General features: G+C 42.7%; 1 protein-coding gene across 1 annotated transcript in view; it reads right to left on the reverse strand.

Annotated features, from left to right (window-relative positions):
* Positions 1 to 17826, reverse strand: part of LAMB1 (laminin subunit beta 1) — a 73956-nt gene that overhangs the window by 47262 nt on the left and 8868 nt on the right. The window contains exons 6-12 of the mRNA XM_004263347.3: positions 11309 to 11497; positions 11155 to 11218; positions 6868 to 7070; positions 2391 to 2511; positions 718 to 906; positions 282 to 461; positions 32 to 144 (exon numbers count right to left, since the gene is read on the reverse strand). Coding sequence (XP_004263395.2) covers positions 32 to 144; positions 282 to 461; positions 718 to 906; positions 2391 to 2511; positions 6868 to 7070; positions 11155 to 11218; positions 11309 to 11497 — 1059 coding nt within the window. The remainder of the gene's footprint in view (positions 1 to 31; positions 145 to 281; positions 462 to 717; positions 907 to 2390; positions 2512 to 6867; positions 7071 to 11154; positions 11219 to 11308; positions 11498 to 17826) is intronic.

The following is a 17826-nucleotide window of genomic DNA, read 5'->3' on the forward strand; positions in this document are numbered from 1 at the left end:
CACCCATCCCATGTAATTACGATTTACCTACCAGACACTGGTCACAATGCTGTCCTGTCACCAGACGCTTACAGTAGCAGTAACCAGTCTCAGAATCACAAGGATTCCTGCCAGGAATCGTTCCCAGAGGACTGCAAGTACAAGCTTCATTACAGATAAAATGAAGTAAAGAAACACAAACCAAGTGAGTCTGTAGTAGTCGAATGGATTAAGAATTGCAAAGTAAAATGGGAATTACGTGCACATGAGAACTCCCAAACTTTTGGAACACATATACTTACATTTACAACCAAATGGATCTTCAGTGCTTAAACCATAGAAGCCTTCTTTGCAGATATCACAATGTTCTCCTTCCACGTGTAATTTACACCGACACTGACCAGCAATGAGACCGGCAGAAAAATCCGTGTAACTGTCACAGACTCCCTTGTTCTGAGAACCAGCTGGGTCACAGGTACATTCTAAGGAGAATCAGAAGCATGAGGTAACACAATGTGTGTGTTTATGTAGAAATACACGTATTCCCTTCATCCCTCCAAATGTCACAAAAATAGACTCAAAAAGGCTGGACTACTAAGTAAATTCTACCCCCGGCATCCTATACAGCAGCTAAAATAAGGCTGGGTCTGAGTCCCAAGAGAAGGACTGTGACCACCAGACTATTCAAGCTGAAAGCTGACCTAAACAGGTCCCCCCTCGTGACCTCTCCCCACATACGTTCACAGAGATTAGGATCCCGGATGTCTCTCTCCGGGTGCTGGTAGTAAAACGGTTTGCACTGCTCGCAGTTGCGCCCCATCGTGTTGTGCTGACACTCGTCACACACCCCTCCACTGACGTTGCCAGTGGCCAAGTAGACCGCCATGTCGAAGTGGCAAGAGCTGGAATGTTCATTGCAGTTACATTCTGCAAGACAAGACCGACGGCAAGAAAAGCCTTTTCAATCTACTTACCGGGGGAGGATGGGGTTGGTGGGAAGGAAGCTCATTTTGGAAACTGGGGACGAAGTTCAGGTGAAATGGCAATTAACAAGAAGGTGCTGGCGGTGAAAAGGACACATCTGCTTACGACATCAGTTTAAATCCTAAGCCATGCTGGAAACCTTCCGAGTGACCTTTATGAAATAACCTCACTTGCCCTCTTTGGAAGAGAATGGGCTATAAAAAGCTGAAAAGTGCTGGGGGAAGTCCCCTTGGAGGCTCACTCACAGGAAGGCCGCACTGCATGGAGAAGCGCTTGGGCCATGCTCAGGGTGGGACGGGAATACGTCCCTCCAGAGGGTTTTCTAGGCGGTATGTTCCTGGGGAAGACTGGGCTGCCGGCTTTGAGGAACATGGTATGAAGGCCGGATTCCCTTGCTCGTCATTCCCACCACCACACCGGGCCAGGTTCTGTTAATCAGCCCCTTAACAGCCATCCAGCCGGCCTTCTTGGGTCATTCTGTCCCTCCTCTAGCCCATTCGGCGGAGTTCTCTTGGTCCAACCCAGCTTTAACCATCGCTCTCTCACGCTCAACAACCCCCATCGACGACTCTTGTCTTCTCACAGTGAAGCTTCTGTCACTGGGGCCCTCACGGGGCTCTACACACTGGCCTTATCCGTCCTGTAGGGAGGGACTGTGTCGTCGTGCCCTGGATACGTTGGTTTAATTAAAGCCCAGAATCATGAATTAAACCCTGGTGTCGTGAGAATGCCCTTAGAGTCTTGTGTTTTGTGTTCTCCTTATCTGAACTCCCTTCCACCTCCCCCCTCCCCGCCCCCCTGCACTTTCTTCTCTTTACCTAAACAATCCTAGCTATCTGTTAAGGGCCAGCTGGTCGTCCTTACTAACAAAACCTTGACCACTCCAGCCCTCGCTGTTTTCTGAGCTCCTAGAACAGTCCTCAGTGGGGGCAGAGACAGCACGCCTGGCAGGGATGATAGTCTATCAGAATCACTGTGTGTGGGGGGCAGGGTGGTGGTGTTTCAAACTACCCCTCTGCCCAGAGAATAGCACCGGGAGGGATGGGTGGATGGAAAGATGCCACAGGCTGCAGCTGGGCTGGCACAGAAACAAGGCTGACAAATACTCCATCTCTTTTAGACCTTATTGATCCACCACACGACTGTTTTCATTCACTGTTCGCTCATGGTCATCTTGCCTTAAAAACAGATAGTGTCAGGGATGGCATCTGTCTTCTACTAAATCTGCCAAACACATAGGTGCTGCTCAAATACTAATTGATTAATTTAACAGACTGGATAGTGGCTTCCTGGGATTATCAGGGTGAGGCTGGGAAAAGGGTAGTAACTTTTCTTCCATTTGCAGACCAGTGTACTGTTACAGCATCTCTACTCCAAAAATGGACACCGGGCTCTGAACTGATTCAGAACGTAAGCCTGAGACTTACTTTTACAGGCATTGCTGTTTCGACCTTCGGCGGGTCTCCAAGGTAAATCATGGTAGAAATCCATGCACTGTTCACAGTTTAAGCCCTTGGTGTTATGCCTGCACATGCAGTGTCCGTGAACCTTGAAAGTTACAAAAACAGAAAAAAGCAAAGGAAGAGATATACTAACGGCCAGACCTTTCCCACAATCAATGGAAAATATCAACCCCTTCGGATACTAATCCTCATCTGTAGCGCACCACAATGAGAGTTTCTTTGTTTTTATTTTGCCCCTTCCCCCCGGTGAGTCCTGTCTTATTGATGGCCGTAATTCCCAACTCTAGGAACAGTTCCTGCTATATAATGGGTACTCGATAAATATTCTTATTGAAGTACTGATGAGAAAAAACACAGAAGAACAAAATTAGTCACTTAAAAATTTTTTTAAAAAACAAACTAGTTACTTAACAGTTAAAAAAAATCTATTATAATAGAAACCAACAAAAGTTATAATGGAGAGCTAAATGTGTACACACCACCGGGAACCAACTCAATTTACTGCAAGCTTTACCCCATGCCATACAAAAGACAGGTTTTCTCTGCTTGCTTTGTCTGGTTTTTGACTTCCGGCTCAGCACTTAAAAATGTTTTTTCAACCCAAAATGAAATTTTAAGAATTAATCAATTACCACATTTACATTTTTAAGGAAAGAAATATAAAATGCCAGAAAAAGATACAGATTATTTCGCTTCAGGAAGGGACCACGATGTGCTCTCTTATACCACACCACCAGTCACACTTGAGCCCCTGAGGCACATAAATGATAAATCACTTCTTTCCGTCGAGCAAATATGCACGTTCACGGATCCCTCACCGTAACACTAGTTTCTACACGATGGAATTCAGAAACAGGACAGACAGGTCCACCCTGAACCCACCTTGACAAGAGTGCAGTTAGCAGAAGACTAAATTCCTCCCATTATAAGGTGGTTTTCATAGACTTAAACCAGTCCCAAAGCCCATACCACAGGACCCTATGGCATGCGAATCAACAGTACAACACACTGTGAGACGCATGGTAGTGACGTGACTACATGAGGTTAGCTACACGCAGGATCTGTTACTCTGAGAAGTAAATACCATCTACCTGGCACTCTCTGAAAGACGGAGCAAAAAGATTAGAAGGACATATTCTCCCTTCAGGCTCTGTTAAAAATTCAACTTTATCTGTGCAATAAAGGTTCTAAATAGAGTAAAGGGAAGGCAGAAGTTTTAGACTGTTGAATACAAGTCAGTCCTGCCCCTTCACCTTCTTAGATGAGGACTAACAATTTTTGAAAAGGCCAACATCAACTAAGCAAGGCACATCTTTCGTCAAGAAGCAAGGCCCACAGCCCAGTGGAGGCCCCAGTGCAGAGTCAAGTGGGATTTATCCCAGGGATGCAAGGATTCATCAATATATGCAAATCAATCAATGTGATACACCATATTAACAAACTGAAGAATAAAAACCATACGATCATCTCAATAGATGCAGCAAAGCTTTTGACAAAATTCAACACCCATTTATGATAAAAACTCTCCAGAAAGTGGGCAGAGAGGGAACCTACCTCAACATAATAAAGGCCATATACGACAAACCCATAGCAAACATCATTCTCAATGGTGAAAAACTGAAAGCGTTTCTTCTAAGATCAGGAACAAGACAAGGATGTCCACTCTCACCACTCTTATTCAACATAGTTTTGGAAGTCCTAGCCACGGCAATCAGAGAAGAAAAATAAAAGGAATACAAATTGGAAAAGAAGAAGTAAAATTGTCACTGTTTGCACATGACATGATACTATACATACAGAATCCTAAAGATGCCACCAGAAAACTACTAGAGCTAATCAATGAATTTGGTAAAGTTGCAGGTTAAAAAATTAATGCACAGAAATCTCTTGCATTCCTATATACTAATGATGAAAAATCTGAAACAGAAATTAAGGAAACACTGCCATTTACCACTGCAACAAAAACAATAAAATACCTAGGAATAAACCTACCTAGGGAGACAAAAGACCTATATGCAGAAAACTGTAAGACACTGATGAAAGAAATTAAAGACAATACCAACAGATAGAGAGATACACCATGTTCTTGGATTGGAAGAATCAATATTGTGAAAATGACTCTACTACCCAAAGCAATCTACAGATTCAATGCAATCCCTATCAAATTACCAATGGCATTTTTTAAGGAACTAGAACAAAAAATCTTAAAATTTGTATGGAGACACAAAAGACACTGAATAGCCAAAGCAGTCTTGAGGGAAAAAAAGGGAGCTGTAGGAATCAGGCTCTCTGACTTCAGACTGTACTGCAATGCTACAGTAATCAAGACAATATGGTACTGGCACAAAAACAGAAATACAGATCAATGGAACAGGATAGAGAGCCCAGAAATAAACCCACGTACCTATGGTCAATTAATCTATGACAAAGGAGGCAAGGATATACGATGGAGAAAAGACAGCCTCTTCAATAGTGGTGCTGGGAAAACTGGACAGCTACATGTAAAAGAATGAAATTAGAATACTCCCTAACATCATACACAAAAATAAATCTCAAAATGGATTACAGACCTAAATGTAACACTGGACACTCTAAAACTCTTAGAGGAAAACAGGAATAACACTCTTTGACATAAATCACACCAAGATCTTTTTTGATCCACCTCTTAGAGTAATGGAAATAAAAACAAATAAACAAATGGGACCTAATGAAACTTAAAAGCTTTTGCAAAGCAAAGGAAACTACAAACAAGACGAAAAGACAACCCTCAGAATGGGAGAAAACATTTGCAAGTGAATCAACGGACAAAGGATTAATCTCCAAAATATATAAACAGCTCATGCAGCTCAATATTAAAAAACAAGCCAATCAAACAATGGGCAGAAGACCTAAATAAGACAGTTCTCCAAAGCATACAGATGGCCAAGAAGCACATGAAAAGCTGCTCAACATCACTAATTATTAGAGAAATGCAAATCAAAACTACAATGAGGTATCACCTCACACCAGTTAGAATGGGCATCATCAGAAAATCTACAAACAACAAATGATGGAGAGGGTGTGGAGAAAAGGGAACCCTCTTGCATTGTTTGTGGGAATGTAAATGGATACAGCCACTAGGGAGAACAGTATGGAGGTTCCTTAAAAAACTAAAAATAGAATTACCATATGACCCAGCAATCCCATGACTGGGCATATACCCAGAGAAAACCATAATTCAAAAAGACACATGCACCCCAATGTTCATTGCAGCACTATTTACAATAGCCAGTCATGGAAGCAACCTAAATGCCCATCGACAGACGAATGGATAAAGAAGATGTGGCACATACATACAATGGAATATTACTCAGCCATAAAAAGGAACGAAACTGAGTCATTTGTAGAGACATGGATGGATCTAGAGACTGTCATACAGAGCAAGGTAAATCAGAAAGAGAAAAACAAATATCATATATTAACGCATATATGTGGAACCTAGAAAAATGGTACAGATGAACCGGTTTGCAGGGCAGAAAGAGACACAGATGTAGAGAACAAATGTATGGACACCAAGGGGAGAAAGTGGCAGGGGGGTGAGCTGGTGGTGTGATGAATTGGGAGATTGGGATTGACAAGTATACACTAATATGTATAAAATGGATAACTAATAACCTGCTGTATAAAAAAATAAATACAATAAAATTCAAAAAAAATAAATAAAAATATTTATTTAATTAAAAAAAGAGGAAGCGAGGCCCACAGTCCAGTGGAGGCCCTGGTGCAGTCAGGAGAGCAAGATTTCAACTCGCATCTGCCATGTACTTACATAGGGCCCTTTGGCAAATTACTTAAACTCTGGTCTCTTCTAACAAGAATCAACAATTCACTTAGAAACTGGTAAAATATCCTAACGTTACCCATTTGGCAAGTTACCCAAGTCCCCTATTTTTAAAATTACATAATTTGAAAACACAGCATAAAAGTAGGAAAAGAATGAAACTAGAAGATCAAGAAACAAAGTCCATTTGACTCCTAAAGGGTGTCCCTGGTTCCAGGTTCAAATTTCCAGGTTCTCTGGGCTGAGGTCAATTTATGCCTTCTGGCATGCAGGCTGGAATGCTTGTGGTTTTTAATATTCCCTCAAGTAAAGGAAGATGTGACTGTCACGTAGAAAACTTTTTAATCCTTACTGACTAAAATATCTACTGTGGCAGCAGCCCACAGGGACAATTTCCAAAAATTCGGTGTCTATGAAATGAGTATTCTTTACATTCTCGTAGTCCAAGAAAATCAGCAAACAGAAAAGGAAAAAAAAAAAAAAATCAACCACTGGAATGGTACAAAGGACTAAATAGCGGTCTGGAAAAATAAGACCCCAGATAAAAAGGTAATACTAGCTTTCATCTGCTTTTTAGAATCACCCGTACGAAGGAGGAAGCTGCCTGGAACGTGTACTTACCATTCCTTCTCCTTCTGTGTGGAATCCATCCACCGGGGCACACTCGCTGGCGTGGCCATAGCAGAAGCAGTTTCCTCGAATCACCATATCGTAAACCGCGTAATAGTACTTTTCTCTGATTTCCATTCTGGAATCCAAAAGGTTATCTCCCAAAGTATGTAGTTTCACAAACTTGATTCTCAAGTTGGTGATTTTTAAGAGATCTACGAAGGTCACCAAGAATATGAAAAGTGTGATCAAAGAAGCAAGGCTTCCTTTGCAATTAGACAACTTGTTTTTTTTCTCTTTATAGAAACGCATGACAAATAAAAATGGCTTAAGCTTACCCCCGCTGCATGATCTAGATGCACGTAATAATAAAGGTTAACATAATGTGACAGTCTCTCGAAGAAAGGTTATTCCCTTCTCATCAGTTTAACAAGAACATCTGTTTTGTGATGGATTTGTTGGCAGACTGATGTCTCAGGAAGAAGTGTGGAGGCGGAGAAATTTAAAAATGCGGTTGCATGATTGCCGGAAGCCACTGAACACACAGTAATCTAAACTATTGCAGTACCATCTGGTTCCCACAGCAATTAGTCTCAAAATCAGAATATTCCATTCAGGTGGGAAAGAGCTTATCAAAGCACTCCAATTCTCATTATCATTATAAGACAATTAGAGACATGTGTTTATCTTTGGAGAGGAAAATGCTATCTGAAATTTCCCACCATTTAGGTGAAATCCAAGTTACTAAAATCGATTTAACATGATAGAATAACCACAATCCAGGGCCTGACTTTTCAACCAAGTTTGGAAGCACAGTTACAATCTACAACTTTCTGGGTCTTAGTTTTACAGTTTACCAATATAATTACTAATATTATACAGTGGCGTGAAGATAAAGGAGCTTAGTATTGGGATGCTGAGGCAAATTATTCTTTCCTAAATAGAAGTTCCTTCTAGACCAATGTCTCTTATTTGATCTTTTCTTCCTTTTTCTGGGTCTATAGGCCTATGCTTATTACAGAAGCGGGGCTGTCAATTACATTCTCTAATAACTTGATAAACCAAGAGTCATTCAATCTTCTCTATCAGTGTTTTCATTAATCACTAAGTGGGCTCTTGCTGAAGTGGACCCCAAAAGATTCATTAGTCCACCTGCCCTCCCCTTTTAGCTCTGTAGCCTAAAACTGCTCCTAAGCTTTACTTTCATTTCTGCTCATAGATTCTTAACATTTACAACACGGGACAATGGGGCATTGGCCCAATGCATCAGATACTTGCAAAGCCCAGATACAATTTTAAATACTTATAATATATGCATAGCTTACAATGAAGACTACAGAAATAGCTGTGGGTTGAAAGAGAAAGCCCATGAGTCCACGCATTCAACTTAGGCTCTTTGTAAAATCAAAAACCAAACAGAGAAACTGTGGTACTACTTCACCGAACAGAACTTCTGAATGCCAACATTTCCTCCTGCACAATACGAGCACAAGCGCCTATTGACAAGAGGCCAAACAACAAACGTGAAGAGCAGCTGGAGTATTTAGAAGCCCTTGAGTGATCTCTGTGGAAGCCCTCAGCAGAGCAAATAAGCTCCCTCGCTCTCTCCTGCCATATTTAACAACAGCTAAGCCTCGTATTTACTGCTGTTATAAGAGGCACAATCACTTTTGAAGTGAGTTTCGGAGGCCTCAACAATAGGGACAACTAAAGAGATATTGTTCCCTTGATTACAAAGTAAATCCAAAGTATGATCTGTTACAGTGGATGCTTCTTTAATATAGGAATAGGTTTTCTGATGCCATTTAACAGCCGAAGACAATAGAATTATAATGGCAGCACATTCTCCAAGTCCCACAAATTTCACCCTAAAGGAACAGACCGTGAATCCTTTTACGGACCCAGGAGGTGCTGGTCATGGAGCCTGTGTGGACATTTCTCGCAACTGGATTTTGAGAGCGGGGAGGGCAGGCCTCCCAGAGCTCACTCAGAAATGGCACAGGGCTGCAGGTACCATTAAATATTTGTTTGATATCACACTAAGTGAAGGAAGTCAGACAGAGAAAGGCAAATGTCATGATATCGCTTATATGTGGGATCTAATTTTAAAAAATGATACAGATGAACTTATTTACAAAACAGAAAGACTTACAGATAACCAAAACAAACTTATGCTCATCAAAGGGGAAACATGGTGGCAGGTGGGGGAGGGATAAATCAGGAGCTTGGGATGAACACACACACATTACTACAGGCAAGACAGATAACCAGCAAGGACCTACTGGATAGCACGGGGAACTCTACTCAATATTCTGGGATAACCTATGTGAGAAAACAGTCTGAAAAATAACAAATATATGTACATGTGTAACTGAATCACTTTGCTGTACACCTAAAAGTAACACAACACTGTAAATCAACTATACTCCAATAAAATTAAAAAAATAAAAACTTTAAAATACATATTTGTTTGACAATAGAATGTACATTCTATGTACAGTCTATGAATTTAATAAATTACAGACCAGACACGGTCCGGGCCATATGTAAAATTAAGTGGGGAAACAGCACTTTTCTGGCAATATTCCCTGGACTCCTTCCATTCTACTCTCCCCTGCCTTGAGCCAGGAAGGGCCACGGGGCTTTGGGTCAAAGGAGGGCCATGCTCCACTGAGAAAAACCAGCAAGACCTCACCCCACCTCTGCTCAACTGACTGCACCTCAGTAGCTGGAGAGGGGGCCTTATCCTCACTCTGAGGTGCAGGACCGGGTCTACAGAAGGCCTGAGTGACAGCTGATGGCAGTGACGACACCAACAGTGGCAGCAGCTTCACGGGCCCAACGTTTTCTATGCCTTGGGCACCTTGGTGAGTCATTTATATACATTACTCATTTTCCGTCCACAACAACCAGAGGTCAATATGACTCTCCATTTACAGATGAAAATGTAGAAGCTAAAAAAAAGTTGTAAGTAAATGACTTGCCCAAGGTCACAGAGCTCTAATATGCTGGAGCTGGGACTTAAACCCAGCTGTGCCAGACTCCAAAGCCCATGCTGCCTACCAAGATCAAAATGTATTTCTGTAAAGACATGAGCCTGGTTGCTGGATGCTGGAAAGCACGCTGCTCTAAGAATCATAACACACGCGTTCAGGATCTCTCATTAAATAGCCACGTCACTTTATACGTGTGAGTCCAACTCGGAGCCTCAGTTGACTCATCTGTGAAATGCAACTGCAACCCTCATCTTAATGAGCACATCGAATATGGCTGAGACCTCAAATTTTCCCCCAGGATTCTTTCTTCTCTTCTTCTGACAGTAAGAGCTCTAGCCAAGAGTATGAGAGCGCACACAGCCACTAGCTAGAGCATCTCACATCTCCTGCGGTGTAGCCAGGGGACTAATTTTGGCCAATGGGGTGTGAACGGATGTGATGTTCGGCTTCAGGTCGCTTGCCCTTTACTTGTCCCCTCCCACAGGTTGGGACAAGGACAGGGTGGGGTTGATCCAGGTCTAACCATGTGGATACAGACTACAAGACAGAGGGAACCTGGGAACCTGGGTGACCTAATGGCTACAGTTGCCAGATTTGGCAATAATAATACAAGGTGCTCGTAAATTTGAATTTCAGATAAACAATTAATCATTGCAATAGCAGTATGTCCCAAATATCACATGGTTATACTAACCACAAATATTGCATGGAATAGGCTTGTACCAGTCACAAATATCACATGGGATATAGTTATCCTAAAAAAATGATTTGTTATTTATCTGAAAGTTCATACTGAACCGGGTGTCATCCTGTATTTTAACTGGTAAGCCTGCTTGCGGCAAGCGAATGGTACTTTATCTGTAAATCTCCCTCGGTGATTTCGTAAGAGAGAAGTCAACTTTTTTGAGACACTGCATTTTTGGGGACACCTTGTTACAATGGTCTAATCTGTACCTGTATATAATTATATATATGTATGCATAATATATGATATATATCATATATGCGATATATATATATATACACACACGTCATACATATATGATACTGAGCAATAAATAAGGTATTATGACCAGCATAATGGTTTGGGGTCTTATGACACAAACCTGTTACTCTTATCAAAACGTGTTCCCCTTCAGTGAGGACTGATAACTGCCAATTTCAAGGGCATTGCAAAGAAAGAAGGAAATGCAGAGGGTGGAATTAGCACTTCATATTTAGATTCTGGGTAGCAGTGCTCTGGGTAAGCATTCTCCCATGATTGCTGTTCTTCATTAAAGCTTTTATTTGAAAACAAGCTTACTCTGTATCCTTGGACTGTAAGGATCTTCTATTCTGAAAGCAGGATCTAAAGCACGAAAAATCACCTAAAAATAGATATAAGAGTAATTGGTATTTTTGCAATGATCAAAAACTAGATTTGTAAGTAGAATGGAAAACAAAAAGAACAAACAAACCTCTCCTTCTGTTGAGGGTTCAATGTCAGAATATCGGGAATCACAAATTATATCATCGACTTTTTTCATGGGGCCGGTGGAAATGCCGGGAAACGAGCTCTCACAATCATAGGCAAAGTATCTGTATACACCCCAGGTTTTCCCAAAGTCGGACGATCGTTCTATCAGCATAGCGGCTGGACGGAATGTCTAAAGGCAGGGTGGAAGAGACTCATTGGACGCTTTTATTGGTAATCTGTATTTTTAAATCTCAGAGGAAAATGTCATTCAATTGTGTGCCACAAACCCTGACTGCATGTGGTTGGTATTTCAGACTGTGGCTGGATTTCAAATATTTCCAGCTGTTCCATGGAGCCTCTTTTCACAGCAGTGTCTCGCCTCTAAATTTTGCGCTTCCTCCCACCCTACCGGAGACTAGTAAGCTGCTCCTCTTTATTTATTTATTTATTTATAAGCTGCTCCTCTGTAGAAGCTGATTATAAATAGGCCTTAATAGCGTACAAGTTTTGGTGCATTTAGCCACCATGCCCATGACATGACTGCTATAGCTTGAGTGTTCCTTCTTTCATTCATTCGTTTAATCATTCAGTAGATGTGTAATGACAGCTACTCGGTACCAGACAGGGGTCTAAATGCTGTAACTAATGCTGTCCAATGAGGTACAGGAAGGGGCAGAAATTATTTACAAAACAATTCGTCAAACACTATAATAGAGTCACATGTGGTGTGCTTTGGGAAAACAAGAGGAAGGAATTACTAACTCAAGAAGCTAGAGAATCCTGCAATTCCAGCTACACACCCCAAAGAACTGAAAACAGGGACTCAGATGGAGACTCGTACATAAACAGTCAGAGCAGCATCACTCACAATCGCCAACAAGCGGAAACCACTCAAGTGTCCATCAGTGGATAAACAGACACACAAAAGGTGATACATACATGCAATGGACTATTATTCGGCAATAAAAAAGAATGGAATTCTGATACTTCCTACAACATGGATGAACCTCGGAAACATTACTCTAAGTGAAATAAGCCAGACACAGAAGAATAACGTGTGATTCCACTTATACGAAACATATGGAATAGGCAAGTACACAGAGACAGAAGGTAGGTTAGAGGTTAAGAGAGGCTGGGAAGGGGCTTCCCTGGGGGCGCAGTGGTTGAGAGTCCGCCTGCCGATGCTGGGGACACGGGTTCGTGCCCCGGTCCGGGAAGATCCCACATGCCGCGGAGCGGCTGGTCCCGTGAGCCATGGCCGCTGAGCCTGCGCGTCCGGAGCCTGTGCTCCGCAACGGGAGAGGCCACGACAGTGAGAGGCCAGCGTACCGCAAAAAAAAAAAAAAAAAAAAGAGGGGCTGGGAAGAGGGAGTGATGAGGAGCTACTGCTTAATGGGTACAGGGTGTCTACCTGGGGTGATGAAAAAGTGCTGCAGACAGTGGTGTTGGTCACACAACACTGTGAGTATACCTACGGCCATCAGAACTGCACATTTAAAAATGGTTAAAAAAGCAAATTCTGTGCTACATATATTTTAGCACGCGCACGCGCGCACACACACACACACACACACAACTAGGGAATGCTTCAGAGAGAAGATGGCATCAAACTTATCTTAAAACGGTAACTGGGTGTTTTCCAGACAGTGGGTGGAGATGGTTACAGGTGGCAGGAGGGGTTGGTTGGGAAGGAATTTGTTGCCATGCTAAGGGGTTTACTTTATCTTTATGCAATGAAGGGGAATACTGAAACATTTAAGTGAACAGAATGAAATGCTTAGATTGCACTTCAGAAAAACAACTCCGGCAGTTACTGGACATGGACAAAACAAGAGACAAGGGAACCAAGTGAACAGAAAAAAGATGAAGGTCTTAACTCAAGCATTACAGTGTGGACTGCGATAAAGGGATGGGATTGACTGCTCTGAAAATTTACTGTAAGTAAAATATGCTGAATTGCACTTGGTGATCAGTTTGATTCCAGTGGAAAGGGAGGGAGAAGAAAGAAACAGGAACCCCTGAGCTTAGGTAGGTGGGCGTGTGTGCTACTACTAACAAAGATACAGAAGAGAAGCAAAGGCATGTAGTTTGGGTCTAGTTACGTGCAAGGTCTCAAAATCGAGACGCCCACTGGACAACCGGAAACAGTGGTCTTGGACTCAGCTATGAGAATGGAACTTGAAACATGGACTTGGGAGGCACTGTATACATAATTTGAAACCTCCAAATATTTAATTTCCCCTCAAAAAGAAAAGGACAAGATAAAAGAGAGCCAAGTCAGTGCTCCAACATCAACAAAGCGCTAACAGAAGACAAGAGAGGGGTGCTGGGAACGTTAATCACATTATTTCATTTAACCTTCCATTACGGGCTGAACTGTGTCCTTCCCAAATTCTGATGTTCAAGACCTAATCCCTGGTACCTCAGACTATAACTGTATTTGGAGATAGGGTCTTTAAAAGGGTAATTAAAGTAAAGTGAGGCCACTGGAGTGGACCCTAATCACATATGACTGGTGTCCTTCTGAGAAGAAGACATCAGGACACAGACAGGTCCAGACAGAAGACCAGGTGAAGACACAAGGAGAAGACAGTCATCTAAAAGTCAAGGAGAGAAAGAGGCCACAGAAGAAACCAACTCTGCCGACACCTTGATCTCAAACTTTGTCCCTTGAGAACCCTAGAAAATACATTTCTGTTGTTCAAGCCACCCAGTCTGTGCTACTGTGTTATGGCAGCCCTGGCAAACTAATATACCTTAACAACACATCTGTCCGACAGATGAGGAAATCGAGGCTCAGGGACATTAGTTAACTCGCCAGGTATTGGCAGAGAGATTTCAGTACAGATTGGATGAAGACCTTTCAAATCCAGGCTGAATGAAGATCTTTTCTGCCTCACTGGCTAATGGTGTAATAGAAGCCTGAAAAATGGATGTCAGAGAGGAAGGAGGAAAAAGACAAGAATTCTGGAAACTGAGGCAGGATGGAGCTTTAGGAAGGTGTGGTGAACAGGGGCAATGGGGAAAAAGAGATGAAGCAGAATGAGCACTAAAAATAGGCAAAAGCTTCAACAGTGATGAACAGGGTAAGTGCCTTTCGGGAAGTGGCAGTCAGATGACGATGGAGGAAGATCAAGAAAGTTAAGGCAACTCAGCAAACGGAAGCTCAACAGAGACACTCACTTCTGAATTCAAACCAGTGCTTGACTCACAGATACAGAGAACAAACTAGTGGTTACCAGTGGGGGGCGGGGGAGGGGCGATGGAGGGGTGGGGAAGTGGGAGGCACAAGCTACTTGGTAGAAGACAGGCTCCAGGATGTTTTGTGTTGTACAACACAGGGAGTACGGCCAATATTTTCTAATAACTGTAAATGGAAAGTAACCTTTAAAAATACATAAAAATAGGGCTTCCCTGGTGGCGCAGTGGTTGAGAGTCCGCCTGCTGATACAGGGGACACGGGTTTGTGCCCCGGTCCGGGAAGATCCCACATGCCGCGGAGCGGCTGGGCCCGTGAGCCATGGCCGCTGAGCCTGCGCGTCCGGAGCCTGTGCTCCGCGGCGGGAGAGGCCGCAGCAGTGAGAGGCCCGCGTACCTCAAAAATAAATAAATAAATAAATAAAAATTTAAAAATTTTTTAAAGAGAGTAAATGTTGGGGGCCAAGACGACCAATACAAGAACTTGAACAGGACCATAAAAAAAAATAAAACAAATGCTTGACAGAAATCTGGGTGACAACTAAGGGTGAAAACTAGTACCTGCCCAGCTCTCCTTGCACCATCCTTCATAATCCCGATGGTATTTCTCACGGATAAAAGGAGACAAGGGTAAGGAAATGGAAAGCCACATTTCGACAGATTCCTTGACTTACACATTTACTAGTTGCTCAGGTTTTTTTTTTTAACCTATTCAGAAATATGAGAAAATGATACTTTATTAAACCCAAGAGAGTATTAGACTAAAAATTTTAAACAAAGCGGGGAAAACCCAATAACTGAACCAAGGCAAACTTCCCAGGGGACCTGCCTCGTGGGTGGCAACACTTTGGAGAGAGACTAGCCTGATGTCTCTGTGGCACAAGACAGCAGAGAGGAAAAGCCTTATAGCCAGTCCTGGTTATGCTTCCTTCTCTCTCCCTTCTGGAACCTTCTGAGTCCCAAAAGGCCATTGACGAGTTATCCAATTTTCTGTGAAGTTAGGAAACTGCTGGAAACTGGGACAACACATTTTACCTACAGAAGGGAAGCCTTTCCATGTTCATTGCTGAGTCACTGACCTTCTCAGGCCTCACACTGCTGCATAGCTGCCTCTGAATTTATACTAAACAAAAGGGCTGTGAGTTTGGAAACCTTTGGCTATGAACAAAAACAGACTGTGGATATGCTAACTGGGTTTTGCTACCCTAAGAAAATCTAATCCACTTAGTAAACAGCCATGTCCACGCAAACACGAGTTAGAACAAACACACTCTCAATGATCCAGCAATCCCACTCCTGGGCATACACCCAGACAAAACTATAATGCAAAGATACACGCACCCCTGTGTTCATAACAGCACTATTCACAAAAGCCAAGACGTGGAAGCAACCTCAACGTCCAACAACAAATGAATGGATAAAGAAGATGTGGTATATATATACAATGGAATACTACTCAGCCATAAAAATGAATGAAATAATGCCATTTGCAACAGCACAGATGGACCTAGAGATTATCACACTAAGTCAGAAACAGAAAGACAAATACCATATACTATCACCTATTATGTGGAATCTAAAATATGACGCAAATGAACTTATATCTATGAAACAGAAACAGACTCACAGATGTAGAGAACAGGCTTGTGACTGCCAAGGGGGAGGGGGTTGGGATGGACTGGGAGTTTGGGATTAGTAGATGCAAACTATTAATATACAGAACGGATAAACAACAAGGTCCTACTGTATAGCACAGGGAAGTATATTCAATATCCTGTGATAAACCATAATGGAAAATAATACATATATACATTCCTTTTCATAATGGAATCACTTTGCTATACAGCAGAACTTAACAGAACATTGTAAACCAACTATACTTCAATAAAATAAATTTTAAAAAAAAGGAATAAACACACTCTTCATCCTCGACCCCTACCTGTCCTCACCACTCAATGGTATCACCACCCTCCTAGTTCCCCAGCTTGGACATCTCAGTAATTTTTGATTCATCCCTCCCTTCTGCTGTCTGCTTCTACTCCTTCTCCAATTCATGGCTGAGTCTTTGATTCTAAAGGGTCCGACTGACTCCCTTAGAAAACAAGGGCTCTCCTCTCGGCAATGACTCTCCAAGGCAACAGTAGCAGAGGGTAGCAGAGAGGGCAGCAAGGGGCGACGTGGGACTGGGAAAAGCTCTCCAAGTCACACTGTCAGGACTCCGGGTTGCACCAGGAGGCTTCCTCCTACTTGACAGCCACAGGCAGCCTTTGCGTTAACACCACCCCTGCCTAAGTCAGTTCCAGCTCCCCCTTACCACTGACCTTGAGAGCCCCCTGCCTCTGTGCCCTCTCGTCTCCATGCCCCAGGCCCTCCTCTGTATTTCCTCTTGGCTCCCTTCCTGAAACACAGGTCTCATTTCCTGTCGATGGCTCCCCATTTTCTATAAAGTTCACACCCCTCAGCAAGGAAGCAAAGTCCTTCTGGCTGTAACCTTACTTCCCGCTCCTCCCTTCACTAGCCCAAGTTCAAGGTACATCTACATAGTACGTGTTGAACAAACTCTGCCCGAACTGTCCCACCACTAGAGCTTTGCTCTCACACTGCCAAGAAGGGTTTTTCTTCTACCTGCTCTCCCTAAAGTCATGCTCACTCTTCCTGGCCCAGGTCAAGTGCAATCTCAGTCCCCTCCTCGTAAAGCTTTCTCCTTTATCCCAGGCAAAAATGAATCTCACTCTTCTCCCTGCCCACGTACTTTATCCGAACTTCTGCTATAGCAGTGAGCACATCCTACCTTGTATTGTAAGTTATTTGCAAGTACGTATTTCTCCCCTAGAAGACTGGAGCTTCCGGACAGCGCAGAGCAGGAACATGCTATCTTTAAAATCTAAGGCAGTTTCTTACAAACAGAAGATGACTGAAATCATTTATCCACTTATTTAGGCCGTATTTGTAACGCAATTACTACATGCCAAGCTTCAGCATATATAAAAGCAATCAGGCTCCCACTATATGCCAGGGTGGTAAGATCATCCCTATAATGCAGGCGTTATTTTTCTTCCCATTTTACCGAAGAGGAAGGAGAAGCTCTGGCCACACATGCCAGTAAGGGACAGAATGGGGAGTCACACCCAAATCTGTGCAATCCTGTAGATGTTGCTTTTCACACGTGAACTAGGGGCCCAAAGGATGAGTTGTGCCAACTTGTACCCATTCTTTAGGTCTCAGTTTAATCACTACCTCCTCGGTTTGACTTTCAGCACTTCAGCACAGAATTTCATCTTTGGCCCATTGGACTCACTTGAATGAGTATTCAACTACAGG

The sequence above is a fragment of the Orcinus orca genome, chromosome 9 (assembly GCF_937001465.1).
Source record: "Orcinus orca chromosome 9, mOrcOrc1.1, whole genome shotgun sequence".
Taxonomy (NCBI): Eukaryota; Metazoa; Chordata; class Mammalia; order Artiodactyla; family Delphinidae; genus Orcinus; species Orcinus orca.